The following is a 25569-nucleotide window of genomic DNA, read 5'->3' as shown; positions in this document are numbered from 1 at the left end:
AACACAGTTATTTACAAACATTGCAGCTTCAGTTGTTACTAAACTACAACTCCCAGCATGCTGAAATAGTCAAAGCTTTCTCGGACTCCTGAATGACAAAGAAGTTGATCAGACATTCAGGAGTCTGTGAAAGATGAATGACACACATAGTGACAGCTATGCTGATTAGCATCCAGCTTTACTAGGAGAAGATAAAACAGATAGAACATGTATTCATAAAAATGCTGTACTTTTATCTAAAAAATCCTTGCACTAATTTTATAAAGATCTATTCTTATAGTTATACATTTTATTCTGTTATGAATTCACCATAATGTCTTCTGATTACTGCAGGCAAGCTCCAAGTATCTTCCTCTGACACATGGCACAGCATAAAACCAGAGAGGAAAGGGTTACAGAGTAGAGAGTACTGATTGGCTGATTGTCCAGGCTTGCTCCTGTGAGGGAGACAGACTGACACGCCCCCTCCAGCCTGCACAATGAAAAAGTAAGTCACCAGCAGATAAATGCTTATATCTCTGGATATATAGGTCCAAGACACATAAAATTATATGCACATGATCAGGATTGGGTCCTGAGTAACATATCACATTTTTTCTTTTTTTTGCACTATGACAGGTACGCTTTAACCCCTTAAGGACGCAGGACGTAAATGTACGTCCTGGTGAGGTGGTACTTAACGCACCAGGACGTGCATTTACGTCCTAAGCATAACCGCGGGCATCGGAGCGATCGCAGCCAGGGACCCGCCGGCAATGGCCGACGCCCGCGATCTCGCGGGCGTCCGCCATTAACCCCTCAGGTGCCGGGATCAATACAGATCCCGGCATCTGCGGCAGTTCGCGATTAAAATGAACGATCGGATCGCCCGCAGCGCTGCTGCGGGGATCCGATCATTCATAACGCCGCACGGAGGTCCCCTCTCCTTCCTCCGTGCGGCTCCCGGCGTCTCCTGCTCTGGTCTGTGATCGAGCAGACCAGAGCAGGAGATGACCCATAATACTGATCTGTTCTATGTCCTATACATAGAACAGATCAGTATTAGCAATCATGGTATTGCTATGAATAGTCCCCTATGGGGACTATTCAAGTGTAAAAAAAAATGTAAAAAAATGTAAAAGTAAAAGTAAAAAAAAAGTGAAAAATCCCCTCCCCCAATAAAAAAGTAAAACGTCCGTTTTTTCCTATTTTACCCCCAAAAAGCGTAAAAAATTTTTTTATAGACATATTTGGTATCGCCGCATGCGTAAATGTCCGAACTATTAAAATAAAATGTTAATGATCCCGTACGGTGAACGGCGTGAACGAAAAAATTTTTTAAAAGTCCAAAATTCCTACTTTTTTATACATTTTATTAAAAAAAAAATTATAAAAAATGTATTAAAAGTTTTTTATATGCAAATGTGGTATCAAAAAAAAGTACAGATCATGGCGCAAAAAATGAGCCCCCATACCGCCGCTTATACGGAAAAATAAAAAAGTTATAGGTCATCAAAATAAAGGGATTATAAACGTACTAATTTGGTTAAAAAGTTTGTGATTTTTTTTAAGCACAACAATAATATAAAAGTATATAATAATGGGTATCATTTTAATCGTATTGACCCTCAGAATAAAGAACACACGTCATTTTTACCATAAATTGTACGGCGTGAAAACAAAACCTTCCAAAATTAGCAAAATTGCGTTTTTCGTTTTAATTTCCCCACAAAAATAGTGTTTTTTGGTTGCGCCATACATTTTATGATATAATGAGTGATGTCATTACAAAGGACAACTGGTCGCGCAAAAAACAAGCCCTCATACTAGTCTGTGGATGGAAATATAAAAGAGTTATGATTTTTAGAAGGCGAGGAGGAAAAAATGAAAACGTAAAAATTAAATTGTCTGAGTCCTTAAGGCCAAAATGGGCTGAGTCCTTAAGGGGTTAATGTTGTCGACTAGAAGCAGGGGGTGGGTCCCTTACTTCTCCTCAGGTTATAACCACTCCCCCTCCTCCCCCTCCCGCACTCTCCTCAGTCACTCATCTCGGGAGTGGGTATATGTAACCCTTTCCTTACTGGTTTTATGCTATACACACACACTGTATGCTTACAGCTTTTGCAAAACTACAGCTCCCAGCATGTCCACACATCCTTTGAGTTGTAGTTTTGCAACAGGTGGATGCATATGATTGGTAAAACTCACATTTACAGCAGTGTTGCTGCAGGCTGTATTCCTCCTACTGTTACAAAACTACAACTCCCACCATGCCCACACATCATTTGGCTGTGCAGGCATGCTGGGAGTTGTAGCTTTGCAACAGCTGGAGGCATATGATTGTAGTCCCCTTATATTAGATAAACACACACACACATTGAGGGACATGTATCAAAGATTTTACCCCTGTTTTGTGTTTACATTTTTGTGCAAAGTTTTGCGCAAGCTGTTTTTTTGCGTACATTCTGGTGGAGCATTTCCTCCAGATGTGTAGGTTTCGGTGTACCTTGGAGTGACGTATTTAATACGCACAAATTTATTAACTGGGTACATTTCATTTACCCACAGAAATCTTGCGCAATGACCATATTTTTAACACAAATATAAGCCATCTTGGACTGCACGTAGCAAGATGCTCTAAATCATCGATTTCATTTTTCAAAGAGTGGAGGTATGAGGAGATTACTATATATGCCCACAATTTATTAAACTCTTCATGCTTGATTGATAAATTTCATGCTTCTGCGCATAATTTAGAATTCGGCAAAAGGGGTAAACTGCGTCTACCATACACATATATCCACACACAAATGCAGGGACACTTACTTTTTAAACAAAAAAATCCTCCACTCAGTCCCCATCTTCAGTCACCAGCTTCTTACATCATCTGCTCACAGGCAGCAGTGTACTCCTGCCCCTCCCCCCTTCTCCTCACATGAGAAGACTGTGAAGTAAACACAGACAGTGAGGGAGCCGATCACAGCAGCTTTAGATCTGCAGACCTGTCAATCATGAAGTGGGTCCATGATGTAGGTGATGACGGGTGGACAAAGCCAGGCTGGTATGTATCCCAGGAGGCAGGGAGGCAGTTTTTTTTACTGGCTTTTTCAGTGTGAAATACTGAAAACATTTTTATGAAAGCAATTGCAAAACCTTTTGGTTTTGCATGCTTTACCACATATCAAAAGTGTTTATATCTGACAGTGCCCATTTAAGTACTGTTGTCATGTGATTGTAACCAGGTAAGGTACCAGTGACCCCTCCAGTGTATCCCCCATATAAGCCCTGGGTGGAGATTCCTCTCTCTCTGAGTCTTTGCTGAGTTGCAGTGAGATCAAGTCTGGAAATAGTGTCTGGTGTCCTAAAGAGGCCTAAAGTCTACCACGCAGCCACAAATCCACAAGTCCGCTACCCCACAGGTGAAAGTCAAAACCTGGTAAGCTACAAACGGGGTGAAGTCTGTCTAGTCAGTCTCAGTCAAGTCAGTCCGAGTCCATCTGTCTCAAGTCAGTGTGGCCCTGCATCAAATTGTTCAAGTCCACTATAAGTCCGAGCAAGGCCTGTGGTCTCTGAAGTCACTGGTCACCTCCTTGGGCCTAGCCAAGCTATATAGACTGTTACACCTGTCTGACTCAGTAAAGCTGCCGTTGTTCCATAACTTGTCATTGGAGTCATTATTTGCCCCCGTGCCTAGCCCAGGATCCAGCGGTATACCTTCGGGTGGTGTATAGGATAAACCACGCCCTGGCATCACGAACACCAGGGGTTAATGCCATCTGCCCGTAGGGTAATAACATCTGCCCTCATCACACCCTCACCACACTAGTTCCAACAAGGCTTCTGAGCAACAGCTTAGCTCAGGTGTGCTGTGTGTCGTGTGCTCTGAGGAGAGGCCTACTTCAAATCTAATCTCTCAACTGGCCATCCTTGCAACAAGGAAATTCATGCCTCAGTGGAACGTTCTTCAGTATCTTGACAGGACCCTAGCAATCAGGCAAGTCAGTATAATTCTGTCCGGTGAAAGCACCAAAAGTCTCAACAAGGCAACAGGGCTGCCAAGGGGTTACGCTGCACTCTCATTACCATCTGCACCAGCTCAGTAATGACAGTTATCTGTAACCTAACGTTGGTGTGTTCCTTTACTCCCTGTGTCTGGCCCAGGAGAAGCTGTCTCCAACCTCAGACCATGTATAGGATAACGGTGCCCCGGCATTACGAAGTGATCAGATACTCTTACTAACACCCGTGTCTTTGTTGTCACGAGCAGGATAGTTGCTGTTCGTGAGCCGATGCCATTATAGCAAAGGGTGTTAATTGCCAAAGCCCATAATAAGGATGCATTCATAAACACAGGATCCACTGTAGATTTAAAGTTGTAAAATGTGCAGTTGCGGATTTGAAGATTTAAAATCCACAATTGCTGATCTGCAACTGAGGACAATTTATTTGTACTTTTGACTGCTTTGTAAAATTTGCAACTGTGGATATTACAACCATAGAACTTGTGTGTGTGAATACACCTTAAAGAGGTACTCTGCCCCTAGACATCTTATCCCCTATCCAAAAGGATAGGGGATAAGATGTCAGATCGCCGCGGTCCCGCTGTTGGGGAGCGCTGGGATCGCCGCTGCGGCACCGCGCTATCATTACAGTACAGAGCGAGTTTGCTCTGTGCGTAATGACGGGCCATACAGGGGACGGAGCAGCGTGATGTCATGGCTCCGCCCCTCGTGACATCACAGCCCGTCCCCTTAATGCAAGTCTATGGCCGGGGGTGTGACGACCGACACGCCCCCTCCCATAGACTTGCATTGAAAGGGGCTGGCCGTGACGTAACGATGCTCCGGCCCCTGTATTGCCCGTCATTACATGTAGAGCGAACTCGCTCTGTGCTGTAATGATAGCGCAGTGCTGCAGCAGGGATCCCGGGGCTCCCGAGCAGCGGGACAGCGGCGATCTGACATCTTATCCCCTATCCTTTGGATAGGGGATAAGATGTTTAGGGGCGGAGTACCCCTTTAAGGGTCTGTGGAAATTTCCTGCTGATTTTCCGCAGCATATTGGCTGCAGTAAATCAGCAGTAGATTTTACTACCATTGAGTTCAATGGGTCAGTGGAAAACCTGCAAGTTTGCCACTATTGCAGATTTTCTGCTGACCCATTAAAGTCATTAATGCAATCTGCTGCAGATTTTGCCCAGCAAATACACTGTGGAAACTACGTATGTACAAATTTGGTTCACACTACGGAATCTCAAGGCAGAAAATTTCCACCCGGAGATTCCGAGTGCAGCCAGCGCTGACTGAATCAGTCGGCACTAGGACCGCGCGGACACTGCAGTCTTCAATAGACTGCAATGTGTTCTGCGAGTATTTCCGCCTGAAGAATGAGCAATGCCATTCTTCAGCCTGAAATTTTCAAGCGGATTTTCTGTTCACAAAGTATGTATTTTCTGAACTGAATTCCTCTCCGGAATTCCGTTGCAGAAAATACAGTGCAATAATCTTCTATTGTTTTCAGTAGGACTCTGCTGCACCATTCACACTTCAGAATTCCTGTGGTGGACGTTCCGCCGTGGAAATTTTTAACCAGACTCCACCAAACAAAGGAACTTGTTTGTTCTTTTGGCAGAACCCCCTAAAATACGTTGATGTCTATGGAAACGGCACATATTCAAACGGTCCCAAGTTTTCTGTCGGTGTCTGTTACAAATGGAATCTCTGCCCGGAGACCCTTTTAAATTAGGCTTCTCCCTCCAAGCATTATCAACACAAAATTCAGCGAACAAAGTTAGCAGCGGAAATGATTATAGCACAAAATGTGCACCTAAATACACTTCAGCTATGCTACTTAAAAAATAGCGCAGTGGGTCAACAGTGGAGCATCTAGGATCCACAGTGACCCATCCTAAACCTGGGAGTTGTTTTATTCAGTTACTCTTAAAGTGGTATTCCAGGAATTTTTTTTCTTTTATATATCAAGTGGCTCCAGAAAGTTAAACAGATTTGTAAATTACTTCTATTAAAAAATCTTAATCCTTCAAATAATTATCAGCTGCTGAAGTTGAGTTGTTCTTTTCTTTCTGACAACAGTGCTCTCTGCTGACACCTCTATCGGTCTCGGAAACTGCACAGAGCAGCATACGCTTGCTATGGGGATTTGCTTCTACTCTGGACAGTTCCCGAGACAGGTGTCATCAGAGAGCACCTAGACAGAAAAGAACAACTCAACTTCAGTAGCTCATAAGTACTGAAAGGATTAAGATTTTTTAATAGAAGTAATTTACAAATCTGTTTAACTTTCTGGAGCCAGTTGATATATAAAAAAAAAGGTTTATCCTGTATAACCCCTTTAACATGCATTATCTTATTCCATGTCCACCTTAATGTTCATCAGTATTTAGACTGTTATTTCTATACCTGGTCAAAGGAAAGTATCAGCCTGTAAATTGTTCTTACATCTGCAGGACAAATAAGAGACTCCACTGTCTGGCATTGCATGGCTTCTGCTGTGTGTGTGTGTGAAAGGAACAGTCCTAAAAATAACATTATATGTGTTAGTTATGTTGCGGGTGCAGAAGTATTTCAGAAATACTATTACGCAATATGAACATTTCCAAAAGGAAGCCTGTTCTCTTCTGCCAGCACTTTTCTGTGTCAAACTTTACTGGAAGGCGGAGAGAAAGAATGTGAACTACCTCACTTCCAGCAGGAAAGGGGAACCAAGAAAAGAATTTGACAGCACATACCAACTCCGGGGCTCTAACTAAGAAGTAAGTGCTGCATGTACGTTGTTCTACTAAATATTCAATTCACCTCCATGATTTGCTTACGGAACAATTGTTTTCTCTGGTTGAGTTCCAAGTATAGTATTATGATTTAAGGAACCTCTTAAAAAGAGGATAAACAATCGTAGTACATCAGAATTCCCTTAATCTGGTACCCGATCCTTTAATCTGTTAAATTATGATGGTCAGGGGCGTGTTTCTGACAAACAAATGCAAGATAATCTAACATTACATGAAACCAGAATATGATGTTTTAGAAGAACAACTGAAACAACTGATGAATTGATCTCACATGGTATTTTAATATGTAACATACTATTAAAGGGAATACCGTAAATACTCGAGAATAAGCCTAGTTTTTCAGCATGATTTTTCGTGCTGAAAATGCCCCCCTCGGCTTATACTCGAGTGAACTCTCGCCTGTCAATCCCTTCTCAGTGGTCTTCAACCTGCGGACCTCCAGATGTTGCAAAACTACAACTCTGGGCATGCTGGGTGTTGTAGTTTTGAAACCTCTCGAGGTCCGCAGGTTGAAGACCACTGCGGCCTTTGTCATTATCCAGCCCCCCTTTTGTTTTGCACGCGTCTCCCCTCGGTGGGAAGGAAGGGTGAGCTGGTCCAGGCCATCTATGCTGCAGGGACCGTCCGGTGGGGAGGGTTAGTCGTTGCGGGCTGTCCATTTACACCGGGGAGCCTCTTCTCCCCGCTTCGGACCTGCCCCGGACTAGTGACGTTGCCTTGACGACGACGCACAGGGACGTTCATGCGCAACGTCCCTGTGCGTCATCGTCAAGGCAACGTCACTAGTCCGGGGCAGGCCCGAAGCGCGGAGAAGAGGGACCCTCCCCCCCCCCCCCCCCGGTGAAAATGGACAGCCGGCAACGACTAACCCTCCCCACCGGACGGTCCCTGCAGCATAGATGGCCCGGACCAGCTCATCCTAACTTCCCGCCGAGGGGAGGTGAGTACAAAACAAAAAGGGGGGGGGGGTCTGGATGATGACTAAGGCAGCAGTGGTCATCAACCTGCGGACCTCCAGAGGTTTCAAAACTACAACTCCCAGCATGCTGGGATTTGTAGTTTTGCAACACCTGGAGGTCCGCAGGTTGAAGACCACTGATGAAGGGATTGACAGGCGGTGATGATGAAGGGGGGGGGGAGATGATGACGAGGGTCTGGATGATTACATGGGGGGATGATGTATTTCCCACCCTAGGCTTATAGTTGAGCCAATAACTTTTCCTGGGTTTTTGGGGTGAAATTAGGGGCCTTGGCTTATATTCGGGTCGGCTTATACTCGAGTATATACGGTAAGTGTCTGATCACGGGGGGGGGGGGGGTCCAATTGCTGGGACTCCCCCAGGAGTGGGGGTCCCACTGGTCGGATCCCCCACCGATCAGACACTTATCACTTTAGTTGTGGATAGGGGATACGTTATTTTTGGATGGACTTCCAATTTAAGCACATCATTTTGATGAAATGTCATTTATTTTTATGAAGATTCTGCTGTATCTCACACCACGTGTTTTGCTTAATTCCAGCAAGAAGGATCAGTACCCTGGCACTCAATTAAATATGGGCAAGATATCACATTTATGTACATTCACCACTTCATTACTCTATACATATTATAGAACTTTGCTTTACTTTTCTAGAGTAGCTGGCATAGTATAATTCGAAAAAGAAACTGTCTAGTACTTTTGTAAACTTATACTAGACAGTCTATTGGGGAGATTTATCAAAACCTGTGCTGAGGAAAAGTTGTTGAGTTGCCCATAGCAACCAATCAAATTGCTTCTTTCATTTTTTAACCCCTTAAGGACCAGGCCATTTTACACCTTAACCCCGTAAGGACGCAGGACGTACTCAAACGGCCCCTTTTCCGAGTCCTTAAGGACTCAGGACGTTTGAGTACGTCCTCTCAAATCCCGGCCCCCCGCCGCTAGCTGGAGGGGAGCCGGTGCCCGATGCCTGCTGAAATCGTTCAGCAGGCATCGGGGCAAATCGCCCAGGGGGGTCATTATGCCCCCCCATGTCGGCGATGGCCGCAGATCGCTGGACAATTCAGTCCAGCGATCTGCGGCAGATTCCGGGTCAATCGGGTCTCCAGTGACCCGGTGACCCGGAATTACAGGCTGTTCGGGGCCGTCTCCGACGGCCCCGAACAGCCAGAGCCTGCCGGGGTGAGGTGGCACTGGTGCCACCTCACGATCGCCCTGATTCGTCGGCCGGATTACCGGCCGACCAATCAGGGCGCCTGCTGCGGGTGTCACTCCCGCAACCCGCTCCGCCCCTCTTCCGGAGGACGTGAGCGGGTGCGGGAAGACAACCCCCGGTGCTGGGGACCCCGATCCCCGGCGTCAATGTTGGGATCGGGGCCCCAGGAGCGACGGCCGCGGCGGCGACGACGAGGGACCGACCTCATGCGGCTGGATCGTTGGAGGTGAGTGACAGCCTCCTGCTGTTGCTTAGCAACAGCTCCCAGCATGCAAAAAGGGCATGCTGGGAGCTGTAGTTATGCAACAGCAGGAGGCAGACCACCACAACTCCCAGCATGCCCTTATGGGCATGCTGGGACTTGTAGTTTTGCAACAGCTGGAGGCACATTTTTTCTATGGAAAAGTGTACCTTCAGCTGTTGTGTAACTACAACTCCCAGCTTGCACCAACAGCTAAAGTGCATGCTGGGAGTTGTAGTAGTGCATCTGCTGGTTGCATAACTACAACTCCCAGCATGCCCGTTGGCTGTCGGTGACTGCTGGGAGTTGTAGTTTTGCAACAGCTGAAGGCACACTGAGTTATGTAGCAAACCAGTGTGTCTCCAGCTGTTGCATAACTACAATCCCCAGCATCCCCAGCCAAAGTAGTATGCCTCCAGCTGTTGCATAACTACAAGACCCAGCATGCCCTTCCGCTGTCCGTACATGGTGGGGGTTGTAGCTTTTGCAACAGCTGAAGGTACACTGGTTGCAAAACACTGAGTTTGTTACCAAACTCTGTGTTTCACAACCAGTGTGCCTCCAGCTGTTGCAAAACTACAACTCCCAGCATGCACTGATAGACCGTACATGCTGGGAGTTGTAGTTTTGCAACAGCTGGATGTTCCCCCCCCCCAATGTGAACGTACAGGGTACACTCACATGGGCGGAGGATTACAGCAAGTATCCGGCTGCAAGTTTGAGCTGCGGCAAATTTTCTGCCACAGCTCAAACTGCCAGCGAGAAACTACTGTGAACCCCCCGCCCGTGCGACTGTACCCTAAAAACACTACACTAACACACAATAAAAAGTAAAAAACACTACGTATACACATACCCCTATACAACCCCCCTCCCCAATAAAAATGAAAAACGTCTGGTACGCCACTGTTTCCAAAACGGAGCCTCCAGCGGTTGCAAAACTACAACTCCCAGCATGCACTGATAGACCGTACATGCTGGGAGTTGTAGTTTTGCAACAGCTGGATGTTCCCCCCCCCCCCCCCCCAATGTGAACGTACAGGGTACACTCACATGGGCGGAGGATTACAGTAAGTATCCGGCTGCAAGTTTGAGCTGTGGCTCAAACTGCCAGCGTGAAACTACTGTAATCCCCCGCCCAGTGACTGTACCCTAAAAACACTACACTACACTACACTAACACACAATAAAATAAAAAGTAAAAAACACTACATATACACATACCCCTACACAGCCCCCCTCCCCAATAAAAATGAAAAACGTCTGGTACGCCACTGTTTCCAAAACGGAGCCTCCAGCTGTTGCAAAACAACTACTCCCAGTATTGCCAGACAGCCACTGACTGTCCAGGCATGCTGGGAGTTTTACAACAGCTGGAGGCACCCTGTTTGGCAATCACTGGCGTAGAATACACCTATATCCACCCCTATGCAAGTCCCTAATTTAGGCCTCAAATGCGCATGGCGCTCTCACTTTGGAGCCCTGTCGTATTTCAAGGCAACAGTTTAGGGCCACATATGGGGTATCGCCGTACTCGGGAGAAATTGTGTTACAAATTATGGGGGGTATTTTCTGCTTTTATCCTTTATAAAAATGTTAAATTTTTGGGAAAAGAGGCATTTTAGGTAAAAAATAAATAATTTTTTTTACATATGCAAAAGTCGTGAAACACCTGTGGGGTATTAAGGTTCACTTAACCCCTTGTTACGTTCCCCGAGGGGTCTAGTTTCCAAAATGGTATGCCATGTGTTTTTTTTTGTTGCTGTCCTGGCACCATAGGGGCTTCCTAAATGCGGCATGCCCCCAGAGCAAAATTTGCTTTCAAAAAGCCAAATGTGACTCCTTCTCTTCTGAGACCTGTAGTGCGCCAGCAGAGCACTTTTCACCCCCATATGGGGCGTTTTCTGAATCGAGAGAAATTGGGCTTCAAATTTTGGGGGGTATTTTCTGCTTTAACCCTTTGTAAAAATGTAAATTTTTTGGGAAACCAAGCATTTTAGGTAAATTTTTTTTTTTTTACATATGCAAAAGTTGTGAAACCCCTGTGGGGTATTAAGGTTCACTTTACCCCTTGTTACGTTTCCCAAGGGGTCTAGTTTCCAAAATGGTATGCCATGTGGGGTTTTTTGCTGTCCTGGCACCATAGGGGCTTCCTAAATGCGGCATGCCCCCAGAGCAAAATTTCCTTCAAAAAAGCCAAATGTGACTCCTTCTCTTCTGAGACCTGTAGTGCGCCAGCAGAGCACTTTTCACCCCCATATGGGGTGTTTTCTGAATTGGGAGAAATTGGTCTTCAAATTTTGGGGGGTATTTTCTGCTTTAACCCTTTGTAAAAATGTAAATTTTTTGGGAAACCAAGCATTTTAGGTAATTATTTTTTTTTTTTTTACATATGCAAAAGTTGTGAAACCCCTTTGGGGTATTAAGGTTCACTTTACCCCTTTTTTCGTTCCCCAAGGGGTCTAGTTTCCAAAATGGTATGCCATGTGGGGTTTTTTGCTGTCCTGGCACCATAGGGGCTTCCTAAATGCGGCATGCCCCCAGAGCAAAATTTCCTTCAAAAAAGCCAAATGTGACTCCTTCTCTTCTGAGACCTGTAGTGCGCCAGCAGAGCACTTTTCACCCCCATATGGGGTGTTTTCTGAATCGGGAGAAATTGGGCTTCAAATTTTGGGGGGTATTTTCTGCTATTACCCTTTTTAAAAATGTAAAACTTTTGGGAAACCAAGCATTTTAGGGAATTTTTTTTTTTTTTTTTACGTATGCAAAAGTCGTGAATCACCTGTGGGGTATTAAGGTTTACTTTACCCCTTGTTATGTTCCCCGAGGGGTCTAGTTTCCAAAATGGTATACCATGTGTTTTTTTTTGCTGTTCTGGCACCATAGGGGCTTCCTAAATGTGACATGCCCCCCAAAAACCATTTGTCGCTCCTTCCCTTCTGAGCCCTCTACTGCGCCCGCCGAACAATTAACATAGACATATGAGGTATGTGCTTACTCGAGAGAAATTGTGTTTCAAATACAAGTAAACATTTTCTCCTTTTTACCCCTTGCAAAAATTCAAAAATTGGGTCTACAAAAACATGCGAGAGTAAAAAATGAAGATTGTGAATTTTCTCCTTCACTTTGCTGCTATTTCTGTGAAACACCTAAAAGGTTAAAACACTGACTGAATGTCATTTTGAATACTTTGGGGGGTGCAGTTTTTATAATGGGGTCTTTTATGGGGTATTTCTAATATGAAGACCCTTCAAATCCACTTCAAACCTGAACTGGTCCCTGAAAAAAAGCGAGTTTCAAAATTTTGTGAAAAATTGGAAAATTGCTGCTGAACTTTGAAGCCCTCTGATGTGTTCCAAAAGTAAAAACACGTCAATTTTATGATGCAAACATAAAGTAGACATATTGTATATGTGAATAAAAAAAAATTATTTTGAATATCCATTTTCCTTCCAAGCAGAGAGCTTCAAAGTTAGAAAAATGCAAAATTTTCAAATGTTTCATCAAATTTTGGGATTTTTCACCAAGAAAGGATGCAAGTTACCACAAAATTTTACCACTATGTTAAAGTAGAATATGTCATGAAAAAACAATCTCGGAATCAGATTGATAACTAAAAGCATTCCAGAGTTATTAATGTTTAAAGTGACAGTGGTCAGAATTGCAAAAAATGGCTGAGTCCTTAAGGTGAAAAAGGGCTCAGTCCTTAAGGGGTTAAGGACCAGAGCATTGTTTGCAAATCTGACCACTGTCACTTTAAGCATTAATAACTCTGGAATGCTTTTAGTTATCATTCTAACTTTGAAGCTCTCTGCTTGTAAGGAAAATAGATATTCAAAATAAAAAAATTTTGGGTTCACATATACAATATGTCTACTTTATGTTTGCATCATAAAATTCATGAGTTTTTACTTTTGGAAGACACCAGAGGGCTTCAAAGTTCAGCAGCAATTTTGAAATTTTTCACAACATTTTCAAACTCCCTATTTTTCAGGGACCCGTTCAGTTTTGAAGTGGATTTGAAGGGTCTTCATATTAGAAATACCCCATAAAAGACCCCATTATAAAAACTACACCCCTCAAAGTATTCAAAATTACATTCAGTAAGTGTATTAACCCTTTAGGTGTTTCACAGGAATAGCAGCAAAGTGAAGGAGAAAATTCAAAATCTTCATTTTTTACACTCGCATGTTCTTGTAGACCCAATTTTTGAATTTTTGCAAGGGGTAAAATGGAGAAAATTTTTACTTGTATTTGAAACCCAATTTATCTCGAGTAAGCACATACCTCATATGTCTATGTTAATTGTTTAGCGGGCGCAGTAGAGGGCTCAGAAGGGAAGAAGCGACAAATGGTTTTTGGGGGGCATGTCACCTTTAGGAAGCGCCTATGGTGCCAGGACAGCAAAAAAAAAACACATGGCATACCATTTTGGAAACTAGACCCCTCAGGGAACGTAACAAGGGGTAAAGTGAACCTTAATACCCCACAGGTGATTCACGACTTTTGCATATGTAAAAAAAAAAAATTTTTTTTTACCTAAAATGCTTGGTTTCCCAAAAATTTTACATTTTTAAAAAGGGTAATAGCAGAAAATACCCCCCAAAATTTGAAACCCAATTTCTCCCGATTCAGAAAACACCCCATATGGGGGTGAAAATTGCTCTGCTGGCGCACTACAGGTCTCAGAACAGAAGGAGTCACATTTGGCTTTTTGAAAGCAAATTTTGCTCTGGGGGCATGCCGCATTTAGGAAGCCCCTATGGTGCCAGAACAGCAAAAAAAAAAAACACATGGCATATCATTTTGGAAACTAGACCCCTCGGGGAATGTAACAAGGGGTAATGTGAACCTTAATACCCTACAGGTGTTTCACGACTTTTGTATATGTAAAAAAATTTTTTTTTTTACCTAAAATGCTTGTTTTCCCAAAAATTTTACATTTTTAAAAAGGGTAATAGCAGAAAATACCCCCCCCCAAAATTTGTAACACAATTTCTCCCGAGTACGGCGATACCCCATATGTGGCCCTAAACTGTTGCCTTGAAATACGGCAGGGCTCCAAAGTGAGAGCGCCATGCGCATTTGAGGCCTAAATTAGGGACCTGCATAGGGGTGGACATAGGGGTATTCTACGCCAGTGATTCCCAAACAGGGTGCCTCCAGCTGTTGTAAAACTGCCAGCATGCCTAGACAGTACGTGGACAGTCAGTATCTGGCAATACTGGGAGTAGTTGTTTTGCAACAGCTGGAGGCTCCGTTCTGGAAACAGTGGCGTACCAGACGCTTTCATTTTTATTGGGGAGGGGAGGGGGGCTGTGTAGGGGTATGTGTATATGTAGTGTTTTTTACTTTTTATTTTATTTTTTGTTAGTGTAGTGTTTTTAGGGTACAGTCACATGGGCGGGGGTTCACAGTAGTTTCTCGCTGGCAGCTTGAGCTGCGGCAGAAAATTTGCCGCAGCTCAAACTTGCAGCCGGATACTTACTGTAAACCTTCTCCCATGTGAGTGTACCCTGTACATTCACATTAGGGAGGGGGGACATCCAGCTGTTGCAAAACTACAACTCCCAGCATGTACGGTCTATCAGTGCATGCTGGAAGTTGTAGTTTTGCAACCGCTGGAGGCTGCGTTTTCGAAACAGTGACGTGCCAGACGTTTTTCATTTTTATTGGGGAGGGTTGCTGTGTAGGGGTATGTGCATATGTAGTGTTTTTTACTTTTTATTTTATTTTGTGTTAGTGTAGTGTAGTGTTTTTAGGGTACAGTCGCACGGGCGGGGGTTCATAGTAGTTTCTCGCTGGCAGTTTGAGCTGCGGCAGAAAATTTGCCGCAGCTCAAACTTGCAGCCAGATAATTACTGTAATCCTTGGGATTTGAGTGCCAAGGCTGTTTTAGTCCCAGTCCGGCCCTGGCATTGTGGCACAATATTGTAGGTGAAGGCAGTGGTGTGTCTCAAAAATATAAGGGGAGATTTATCAAAACTGTGCAGAGGAAAAGTAGAACAGTTGCCCTTAGCAACCAATCAGAGCAAACTGAGCAACAAGCTGGTGGAGACAACAGTAAGTGATAGAAAGCCTTAAATAAGATGTAAGCAGTAGTGGTGTGTAGTAGAGCCCTGCACAGGACTGTTTTGTTAAAGGGGTATACTGGCCAAAGACATCCTTTGGATAGGGAATAAGATGTCTGATCGTGGGGGCCCGCCGCTGGGACCCCCCCCCCCCCCCCTCAATCTCCATGCTCTGTGCATTCTATCCCAGACTGCTGCGCCAGTCTCAGAAACCTCTGTATTTTCGGGACTGGAGACGTGACGTCACGCCATGCCCCCTCCCATAGACATTAACAGAGGGTGTGTGGCATGACGTCATGAGAGGGGGCGTGGCGTGACGTCACATCTCCAGTCCCGGAAACACAAAGGTTTCGGAGACCGGAGCAGCAGCCTTGCATAGAATACGGGTGCTGCACGGAGATCGTGGGGGATCCCAGCGGCAGGCCCCCCCACGAGCAGACATCTTATCCCCTATCCTTTGTATAGGGGATAAGATGTCTTTGGCTGGAATAGCCCTTTAATCGTGCTGTCACCCACTCCAAATGAATTTCTGATCATTACCGCCCACTCCCGCAATGTATGTGTTCCACTCCCGCTCACACCCACAACATGTGTGTCCAATCCTGTTATTTCAGAAGCCCGGGAAAGCTTTGTTTGGCAGTCAAACCCTGTAATGACCCATGAGTATGGTAGAGCCACAGATTCTGACTGTCATACACAGCTATAAGCAGAAATGCCATTCAAGAGCATGGAAAAGCTGAGTAAGACATGCTCACCTAGCTATTCTTTGCTCCTGAATGGCATATCTGCACCCTCAGGTTCTACTCTCGGAGGTCATACTTATTTAGCCCCGACGCCCCACAGTTTTAGTTTGTTCCCTCGATCTCTCTTCTTTCTGCTTCTCAGGCGAATGCTCAGAACAGGACCTGTCCGCTTTGCCAATCACTGGCCAAGATGGATGACCGCTGTGGCCAGTAATTGGCTAAGCTGGCAGGTCTTGCACATAGCACTCATCTTGAAAGCAGGAAAAAGACAGAAGATCAGAGGACCGTACTGGGCTGAACTGGAGTTACAAGAGCCAGGGACAAATCTGTGAAGTGGCTATATAAAAACCAAGTGTTTGCCAGAGAAGGTACAAACCTTACTATATAATCCTATGTGACAGAGCCTGTATTCTTTGGAGCAACGCAATTCCTGGTTTGAGTTCAGTAGAATTACTGTTCTGTTGCTGTTCCAAACTGTGTATAAGCAGTTCTTATGAGGCAGTTTCCCTGTAAGACAGGCTCGAAATCAAACTAAGTATACCAACTTGTGCATTCACTGCTGCCAGGCCACTTTCTCCTGATGAGCTGATGCCAGAAATAAACGATGTATGGAAGCTGGAAGTCTTGACTCTGTACATTGCTTGCAGTGGTGGTACTGGGTTACTGCAGAGCAGCTCATATTAAAGGGGTACTTCAGTACTTAAAGAAGAAGTATCATGGAAAAAAAAACGTATCCCCTATGCAAAGGATAGGGGATAAGTTTTAGATCGTGGGGGGGTCCAAGCGCTGGGGCACCCCGTGATCTCCTGTTTGGAGCCCTGTCCCTTCTTCACAGCAGCGCATCACAACCCCCACCCGAAGCGAGGGCCGCCACACCCCCTCTATATAGCTCTATGGTAGAGCCAAAGATTGCCAAACACCTCTCACATGTTACATGGAGGGAGCGTGGCAGCCCCTGCTTCGGGCGTGAGTTGTGACACGCCGCTGTGAAGGAGAGCCGGGGCTCCAAACAGGAGATCATGGGGGCCCCAGTGCTCGGACTCCCCACGATCTAAAACGTATCCCCTATCCTTTGGATAAGGGATAAGTTTTCTTCCTTGATACGATCTCCTGCCCTGTGCCCCAGTTCTCCACATGCACTGAGCGGGCATCCCTTTGTGCATGGAGCTGTATGAGCCACCGCATGAAGCAGTGGTTGACGTGCTCCCTCCATGCATCGCTGCGGGAGAGCCAGAGATACACGACAGTTGTATCTCTGGCTTTCTGATAGAGATGCATAGTGCGAGTGGCGTGTCGGCTACTGCTCCATGCGATGCCCGCTCAGTGCATGAGGAGAGCGTGGGTGCCGGGCAGGAGATTGCGAAGTTTCCAGCGGTCAGTCCCCCACGATCAGACACTTATTCCCTATCCTGTGGATTGAGGATAAGTTATTAAGTATCGGAGAACCCCTTTCAATAGGAGCTGCTCTGCAGTATCCTAGCGCCACCACTGCAAGCAGCGTACAGATTTGAGGCTCCTGTACATTGTTTATATCTGGCACTTGGACTATTAACCATAGATGGGCTATCCTGTGGGTAGGTCATCAATAGTTTTTGGCCTGAAAACCCCCTTTAAGGTAAACATGTAAATTGTAAGATCTAGGGAATCTTGGTAATTTGGGGGCAATTCTGTAATGTATTGGTAAAAGAACCACAACTTGTCCTGCATAACAATGAACCCTACAGCAGCGTTATTGGGAAAATAAGTAATGACTCTAATGAGTAATAAAATGCAGCAAAAGATGCACACTTATTAACCTATTTAACAAGGACTATGAAAAATAAAAGAAGTGATCTGATTGGTTGCTATTGGTAACTGGTCAACTTTTCCTTTGCACAAGTTTTGATAAATCTCCCCAAGGGTCTTAAGGGTCTAAAATAGGTCACTCCTGTTTAGCAGTGTGTGACTATGGCTGGAGAGTGCTGTGACACATTTATATGACATTCCAGTATTATTTAGGCAGAAAGACAAACCCTATTAAACCTCAACAAGTTTTTCTACTATATTCCCCTTTGCATCTGAGCACACCGCTATGAAGCAATAAAGTAATTTCCCAAACTTAGTCTGAGGGGCCATTCACAAGGGAGACTGCCATTGTTTTGAATAGGATTCTGCAGCACTGTGCACTTGTTGGAATTTCTGTTGCCAAAACATCTGCTGCGGAAATTTCGATTCTGGCCAAAAATAATTTATTGTTAATTCCTTCTATGGAATTCGCTCGAAGATAGCAGAACATTTCTGGGTGACATTCTGCCATGTGAACATACCCTTAGAGGCTTAGTGAATGTCAGGGCTGACACAAATGCCCAAATTTACTAAAATAGAAAACCCAATGGCCCAGATTTATCAAACTGTGTAAGAGAAAAAGTGGAGAGATTTTTCCACAGCGGCCAATCACAGCTCAGCTAACGAGCTCTGGTAAAGTGAAAGCCGAACTGTGATTGGTTGCTATGGAAAAATCTCTCCTCTTTTTCTCTAACACAGTTTGATAAATCTGGGCTATTAATACTTATTGTTGTGCTGTATTTTTCTGTGTTTTTCCCCCGCTTATTTAGCTTGTCCTGAGTTTTTCCAAGATATTTATCATGTGTTTCTGAGAGCAGGGCCGGATCATCATTGGCGCTCATGGAGCGCCTGCTCTGGGCCCTGTGCCCGCAGGGGGCCCCTGTCACATTCGGGATATCCCTGTGTCCCAAGAAATCTTTTCAGGACACAAGGATGTCCCTGTTACCTCTCTGTGGCCCTGCATTAACTTTAAAAACGCAGGGGCCGCCGGGAGGTAGCGCACGCAGGGACAAGGGGCATCTCTGATGTCCCGTGCGTGTGCCCATAGAAGAGCGGAGCAGTGAGGAGGATGTTCGCATGGTAAGTCACCACTCACCAGCATGTCATCTTCAGTGTTCGACCACCATACAGTAAACTGGGGCAGTAAACAGGCATACAGCCTCCAGCCATACACTGTATATGGCTGAAAGCTGTATGTATGTGGGGGAACTGTACTGCACCTAATGTGGGGAACTATACTGCACCAAATGTGGGGGACTATTCTACACCTAATGTGGGGAACTATACTGCCAACCTAATGTAGGGGAACTGTACTGCACCTAATGTGGGGGAACTGTACTGCATCTAATGTGGGGGGGGGGAACTGTACTGCACCTAATGTGGGGAACTATACTGCACCTAATGTGGGGGAACTATACTGCACCTAATGTGGGGGAACTATGCTGCACCTAATGTGGGGAACTATACTGCACCTAATGTGGGGGGAACTATACTGCACCTAATGTGGGGAACTATACTGCACCTAATGTGGGGAACTATACTGCACCTAATGTGGGGGACTATACTGCACCTAATGTGGAGAGCTATACTGCACCTAATGTGGGGAACTATACTGCACCTAATGTGGGGAACTATACTGCACCTAATGTGGGGAACTATACTGCACCTAATGTGGGGAGCTATACTGCACCTAATGTGGGGAACTATACTGCACCTAATGTGGGGAACTATACTGCACCTAATGTGGGGAACTATACTGCACCTAATGTGGGGGAACTATGCTGCACCTAATGTGGGTGAATTATACTGCACCTAATGTGGGGGGAACTATACTGCACCTAATGTGGGGGGACTATACCGCACCTAATGTGGGGGGGGGAACTATACCGCACCTAATGTGGGGGGAACTATACTGCAGCCCTAATGTGGGGGGAACTATACTGCACCCCTAATGTGGGGGGAACTATACTGCACCCCTAATGTGGGGGGAACTATACTGAACCCCTAATGTGGGGGAACTGTACTGCACCCCTAATGTGGGGGAACTGTACTGCACCTAATGTGGGGGAACTGTCCTGCACCTAATGTGGGGGAACGACAACCTAATGCGGGGGAACTATACTGCACCTAATGTGGGGGACTACAACCTGATGCTGGGGGAACTATACTGCCAACCTAATGTGGGGGAACTGTCGAGGGGGGGGGGGGGCGAGGCATCATAATGAAGTGCTCCATCTTCCAGGCAGCCTTAATCTGGCCCTGTCTGAGAGACCAACAAAGCAGTTGAAACCCTAAAATGGGGCAAGTACTTGTATTCATATGTTCAGATATATTTACTAAGGGTTTTCCAAGAGTTTTTGGCGCAAATGTTGTCATAATGCAGAGGAGTGCACATCAAAAAAACAAACACACTGAACAACAAACAGACTGTTAGTAAATCTTACAGAATGTGAAAAAGGAATACTTTGAGTGAAGGGATTTTAAAAACCTGACAATCTTAGTAAATCTGGGCCAAAATCTTTCTCTATTTGGTTCATATGTTTTCAAAGGAAAAGTGGACCAATAGCCCAATTACATTTTTAAAAAGGCCTCTGAAAAAAGCCATCTGATTGGTTTACATGAGCAACTGCTCCACTTTTCCTCTGCACAAGTTTTCATAGATCTCGCCGTGATCTTAATTTTGTCACTTAGAGCCATAGACATTATAGGGGGAGACTTATCAATATGTGTTTGTGTGCAGCCTCTTTTTTTTTTTTTGCTGTACCTTTTGGCTTATGTGCGCCAAATTTATCAAAACGCCGCAAGACTTTGATACATTTTGCATGAATGAAAAATAATCTCAGTACTTGCTGTGAAATGTAATTTTTCTAAGGCAAGGCCGAGGTGGTATGAATTTGCCTTTTTTTTTTTTTTACATTTGTGCATTATTTTTGCGCCTTTTTATAAAAAAGACGCAGTTAATAAATCTCGTCCACTGCATGGTCAAGAACGAAGCACTGCATTTCAAAGGCACTTTTGCCAAAGTTGTCTATTTTGAAATTGTGCAAAAATTTTGTACCAATTTTCAGCCAATAAAATTTCAGGAAGGCAATGATAAATCTCCCACTATAATTTTGTTGGAGGATATTGTAGATTTAGGTGGGTGGATGCAGCCACAGTGTCATGTGTTTGGATACATACAGATACAGGCAGTGGGATACTGGGACACTATGATTACTCTAAAATGCTATGGCTTTTCAGAGAAATCATACTTTAAAAACGCTGCCAGGACCTGGTAAGTAGTGAAGGGGAGCAGTCCCTATGGATGCTCCCAACCCTGCCGGCCTTGAGCGATGTGTCTCATTCTTGGAGACTCATCACTTAAAGGGGTACTCAACTGGAAAACCTTTTTTTTTTTTTTAAATCAACTGGTGCCAGAAAGTTAAACAGATTTGTAAATTAATGGACAGAGGTGACAGCAGAGAGCACTGAGGTCAGACAGAAAGGAAATTTAAAAAGAAAAGAACTTCCTGTGGAGCATACAGCAGCTGATAAGTACTGGAAGGATTAAGATTTTTTTAATAGAAATAATTAACAAATCTGTTTAATGTTCTGGAACCAGTTGATTTAATGACGGTCATTTTATTACTTGGAAGGTGCTGTTATCTGTCCTCTGATGATAATCGTGTAGGACATTGCTTTTCACACAAAAGGTCAGTACTTTTCTGCAGTCACAGCTTTACTCACACTACTTGTCATGGCCTAGGTGAATTCCTCAGGGTTGGACAGGCCGGCAGAGGAACAGGTGAATTCCTCAGAAGGTCCTGAATATCACTAACTCACATGACTCTGCATTTGTTGCTTATTAACAAAATTGTGTCAATAACACCCCAGTTGTGTAAAAATCATTTGTGGTGTTTTTGATGTTTCAGAAAGGACTAAAATGGCTAAAACAGGTAATATTTGAATGTACCTTTAGGGTGGGCTCCAGGCACCCCAATCTGATACTGCACCTTCTGCTTGCTGATCTCTGCTGACCCAGCACGTGTTTCTCTGTCAGACCACCAGTGGCTCATCAAACAGACCAGGAACACTGGAGTCTCTCTTACAGTACCAGCACACAACATACTGCCCATTCTAATAGCAAACATGGGGACTCATCCACAGAACCATCACATGGTCTCACTCTCGAAAATCAAAGCCTCACAGTGGGCTCCCCATGCTGGCGGCTGCTGGCTCTCTAATGTTCTGATGGTGTCCAGTTCCCTGCTACCATGTTGCTAAACCACAAAGATACCACATTATTGGTATACACAACATTAAAGGTGACAATTTGCACACCCTAGCATTCCAAACTATTGCCTTAATATACACTTTTTGTAAGGAGGGCACCTTTTAGTCCAAAAGGGGTTCTTGAGCAGTGTATTGACTCCCTATTTTACCATCCATACAAACCCACTCAAAAATATTGTTGATACTATTATGTCATTGAAATATGTGCCAAATATTAGTAATCACCGCATATCAACATCTCTTGACAGATGTACCATTCAGACCCATACCAGGAGACATGCCAAACAAAAAAATGAGGATACATGTTGCACATTTGTTTTTCACAAATAAGACGTGTCACACATGGCACTTACACATAGTAGATGTGTCATTCACACATGAAATACATGGCTTTCATATTATGGCATTCATGTCGCTCACATAATGCAGAACATACATGATGAATACATGGCTTTCATATTATGGCATTCATGTCACTCACATAATGCAGAACATACATGATGAATACATGGCTTTCATATTATGGCATTCATGTCGCTCACATAATGCAGAACATACATGATGAATACATGGCTTTCATATTATGGCATTCATGTCGCTCACATAATGCAGAACATACATGATGAATACATGGCTTTCATATTATGGCATTCATGTCGCTCACATAATGCAGAACATACATGATGAATACATGGCTTTCATATTATGGCATTCATGTCGCTCACATAATGCAGAACATACATGATGAATACATGGCTTTCATATTATGGCATTCATGTCGCTCACATAATGCAGAACATACATGATGAATACATGGCTTTCATATTATGGCATTCATGTCGCTCACATAATGCAGAACATACATGATGAATACATGGCTTTCATATTATGGCATTCATGTCGCTCACATAATGCAGAACATACATGATGAATACATGGCTTTCATATTATGGCATTCATGTCGCTCACATAATGCAGAACATACATGATGAATACATGGCTTTCATATTATGGCATTCATGTCGCTCAAATAATGCAGAACATACATGATGAATACATGGCTTTCATATTATGGCATTCATGTCACTCACATAATGCAGAACATACATGATGCACATATGTTGCTCAAAAGAACACGTCTCACACATGCCATTCACATGCTGTAACATTACAGACATCACTCACACTAACCAGACATTTGCCCAGTGATAACCCCTGGTAGAATATCTGCATGCAGGAAAGTGCCATCTCCCACTGAGACAAAGCCACTGCCATGATAATGTGAAGCCACCCTCTCCTAACGCCATTAAGCCATGGTTGTACATGAAGAAATGTACAATGGTTGCACAGATCCAGTCTTCGGGGTGGTGCCATAAAATCTGTAAGCCAAGAGAAATAGTTTACAGCACTTCAAAATGAATACGTTATAAGTTTTTATTTGCACAAAAGTGTGGAGATAGGGATCATCAGATTGTGCTATGCATGTTACCTGATGTTACCTATCTTCATGTTTATGTGCAAATTTGAAATGTAAACTTATGCATTTTGGAGTGCCGTGGACTACTTCTTATGGTTGTCCATGTTGATTTAGCCTCTACTCCTAGTACCCTTATGGCAGAGAGGGCCTCTCTCCTTTGGGGACCCCTTTTGTGCTCCACCTGAAGCTGCGTGTATGAAACATATACAGCAATACACAGATTGGCCCTTATAGGCACTATTTGTGTCACTATGTAGGGTCAGTGTTCTCCCCTAGAAGGAATGCTAATATTGCACACTTCGGAACATACTCCATTTTTTCCACAGATTCTGTATGAATTCAATGAGAATGGTCTATAAAAATAAAAGGTACACTACAGTCCAAAATCAAGCTATGTGTCTATATGACAGATCTGTACAGCAAATCATGTTGTTTACATTTCATATATATCTTGGTGTTGAATTTGTCATTATTTCTGATTATTTCCTCCTAGAGATGAAGACAAAGATCTACCCTACACTTATTGTCATAATTCTATTTGCTCAGACGGTTCACAAGGCAGATGGAGACTGTTCCTACGATAGAGACCTCAAACAATGCTCCTGTTACCTCCTTGACTTGACCAACATCATGTCCATTATTCCATGTATCCAGGCTACAAGCTTTGAATTCAATGGAGGGACATTCGTCAAACCGGAAGATTTTGGTCACCTGGACATAAATTATATTATGTCCATGATACATATTAACTTAACCAGGATCAGTTTTGTCGATGCGGTGATGTCTCAGGACTTCTTGGCTACATTTATAAATGCAATATTCCAGGTTCCTGTTGATCTCTTATCTTTTAAAAACACAAACTTTGTTGAACAACGTGTTGGATTTAATCTAAGGGGATCACCTCCTCCAATATTATCTCTACAGTTCATCAATGTCTCTTCAAACCCATTAATCCAGAGAGATTCTGCCTTTGATCGGTTTGGCAACTGGATGTCCATTCTGAGGAACCTAACCGTGAAGGAGTCAAAATTAAGAGGTGTTTCTTGTGACGTCAGTCTAGTCTTTCGATCCTTGTCGACTTTAGATCTATCAGAAAATCTTCTGTCGGATCATAACATCTCCTCAATTTTTTGTAATGGTGCTTTTCCTAACCTTCAAAACTTAAAACTAAGCAGCAACAATTTTAGTAATTATGAGACTTTATGCCAAGTATTAAGTAGGTATACCCAACTTAGACACTTAGATTTAAGTCTCAATGACTTCTCTTTGATATCAAATTCTTTATGTCAATGGCAGCCATCTTTAAGTCATCTAAATCTATCTAATACTGGTTTAGAACATGTGGGCTTCAGTCTACCACCAAATTGTGAAGTATTAGATCTCAGCCACAACAGGATTGAATTCCTAAATATTTCTTTGCCAAGCCTTACAGCGTTTTATTTATCCTACAATCGGCTTTCTACTCTTTCCTCCATAGGTCATATCCCTATTTTACAAATTCTATCTGTAGATGGGAATCCAATAAAGATGTTACAAGTCAGTCAGATACAAACCTTTAAGCATCTGAGAAGCTTTAAAGGTGATAACATCCCATACACGTGTTCATGCTCTGTTATAAAAGAAATGAAAGAAATGGCTAAGTCTGGTCTGACAGTTCAGAGGTGGCCGGAGGGATACACATGTGACTCCCCTGAATCCTTTAGGGGTAAGATGATTGATGAAGTGAACCAGTCATTGTTTGAGTGCCACACTCAGCTCTTAACTGCTGTCATATGTGTTGCATTATTTTTATTGTGTGTGTCCATAATAATTTGCTTTGTTAAAATTTGCCAGAGTAACAAGACAAGATCTCAGTGCATGGAGGCTGGAAACTCGCATAGTATGTAAAGGGAAATTAATGGGTTAGGATGTTTTTATGTCCTGTGGTTTTGCGGTAAATATTAAATAAATCGGTACC

The 25569-nt window shown here is 43.8% G+C and overlaps 1 protein-coding gene across 1 annotated transcript; it reads left to right on the top strand.

The window, feature by feature from the left end:
• Positions 1–15229: 15229 nt before the first annotated feature.
• Positions 15230–25528, top strand: LOC130267266 (toll-like receptor 2 type-2). The gene is made up of 2 exons (XM_056516719.1): positions 15230–15288; positions 24106–25528. Exon 2 carries the CDS (start codon positions 24108–24110, stop codon positions 25497–25499), a length of 1392 nt encoding a protein of 463 aa, XP_056372694.1. The 5' UTR covers positions 15230–15288; positions 24106–24107; the 3' UTR covers positions 25500–25528.
• Positions 25529–25569: the final 41 nt, after the last annotated feature.

Source organism: Hyla sarda, chromosome 4 (assembly GCF_029499605.1).
Source record: "Hyla sarda isolate aHylSar1 chromosome 4, aHylSar1.hap1, whole genome shotgun sequence".
NCBI lineage: Eukaryota > Metazoa > Chordata > Amphibia > Anura > Hylidae > Hyla > Hyla sarda.
This window is presented reverse-complemented; position numbering and strand designations above follow the sequence as displayed.

Coding starts and splice junctions, on each gene's coding strand:
- LOC130267266 (XM_056516719.1), top strand. CDS start 24,108: ATGAAGACAAAGATCTACCCTACACTTATTGTCATAATTCTATTTGCT.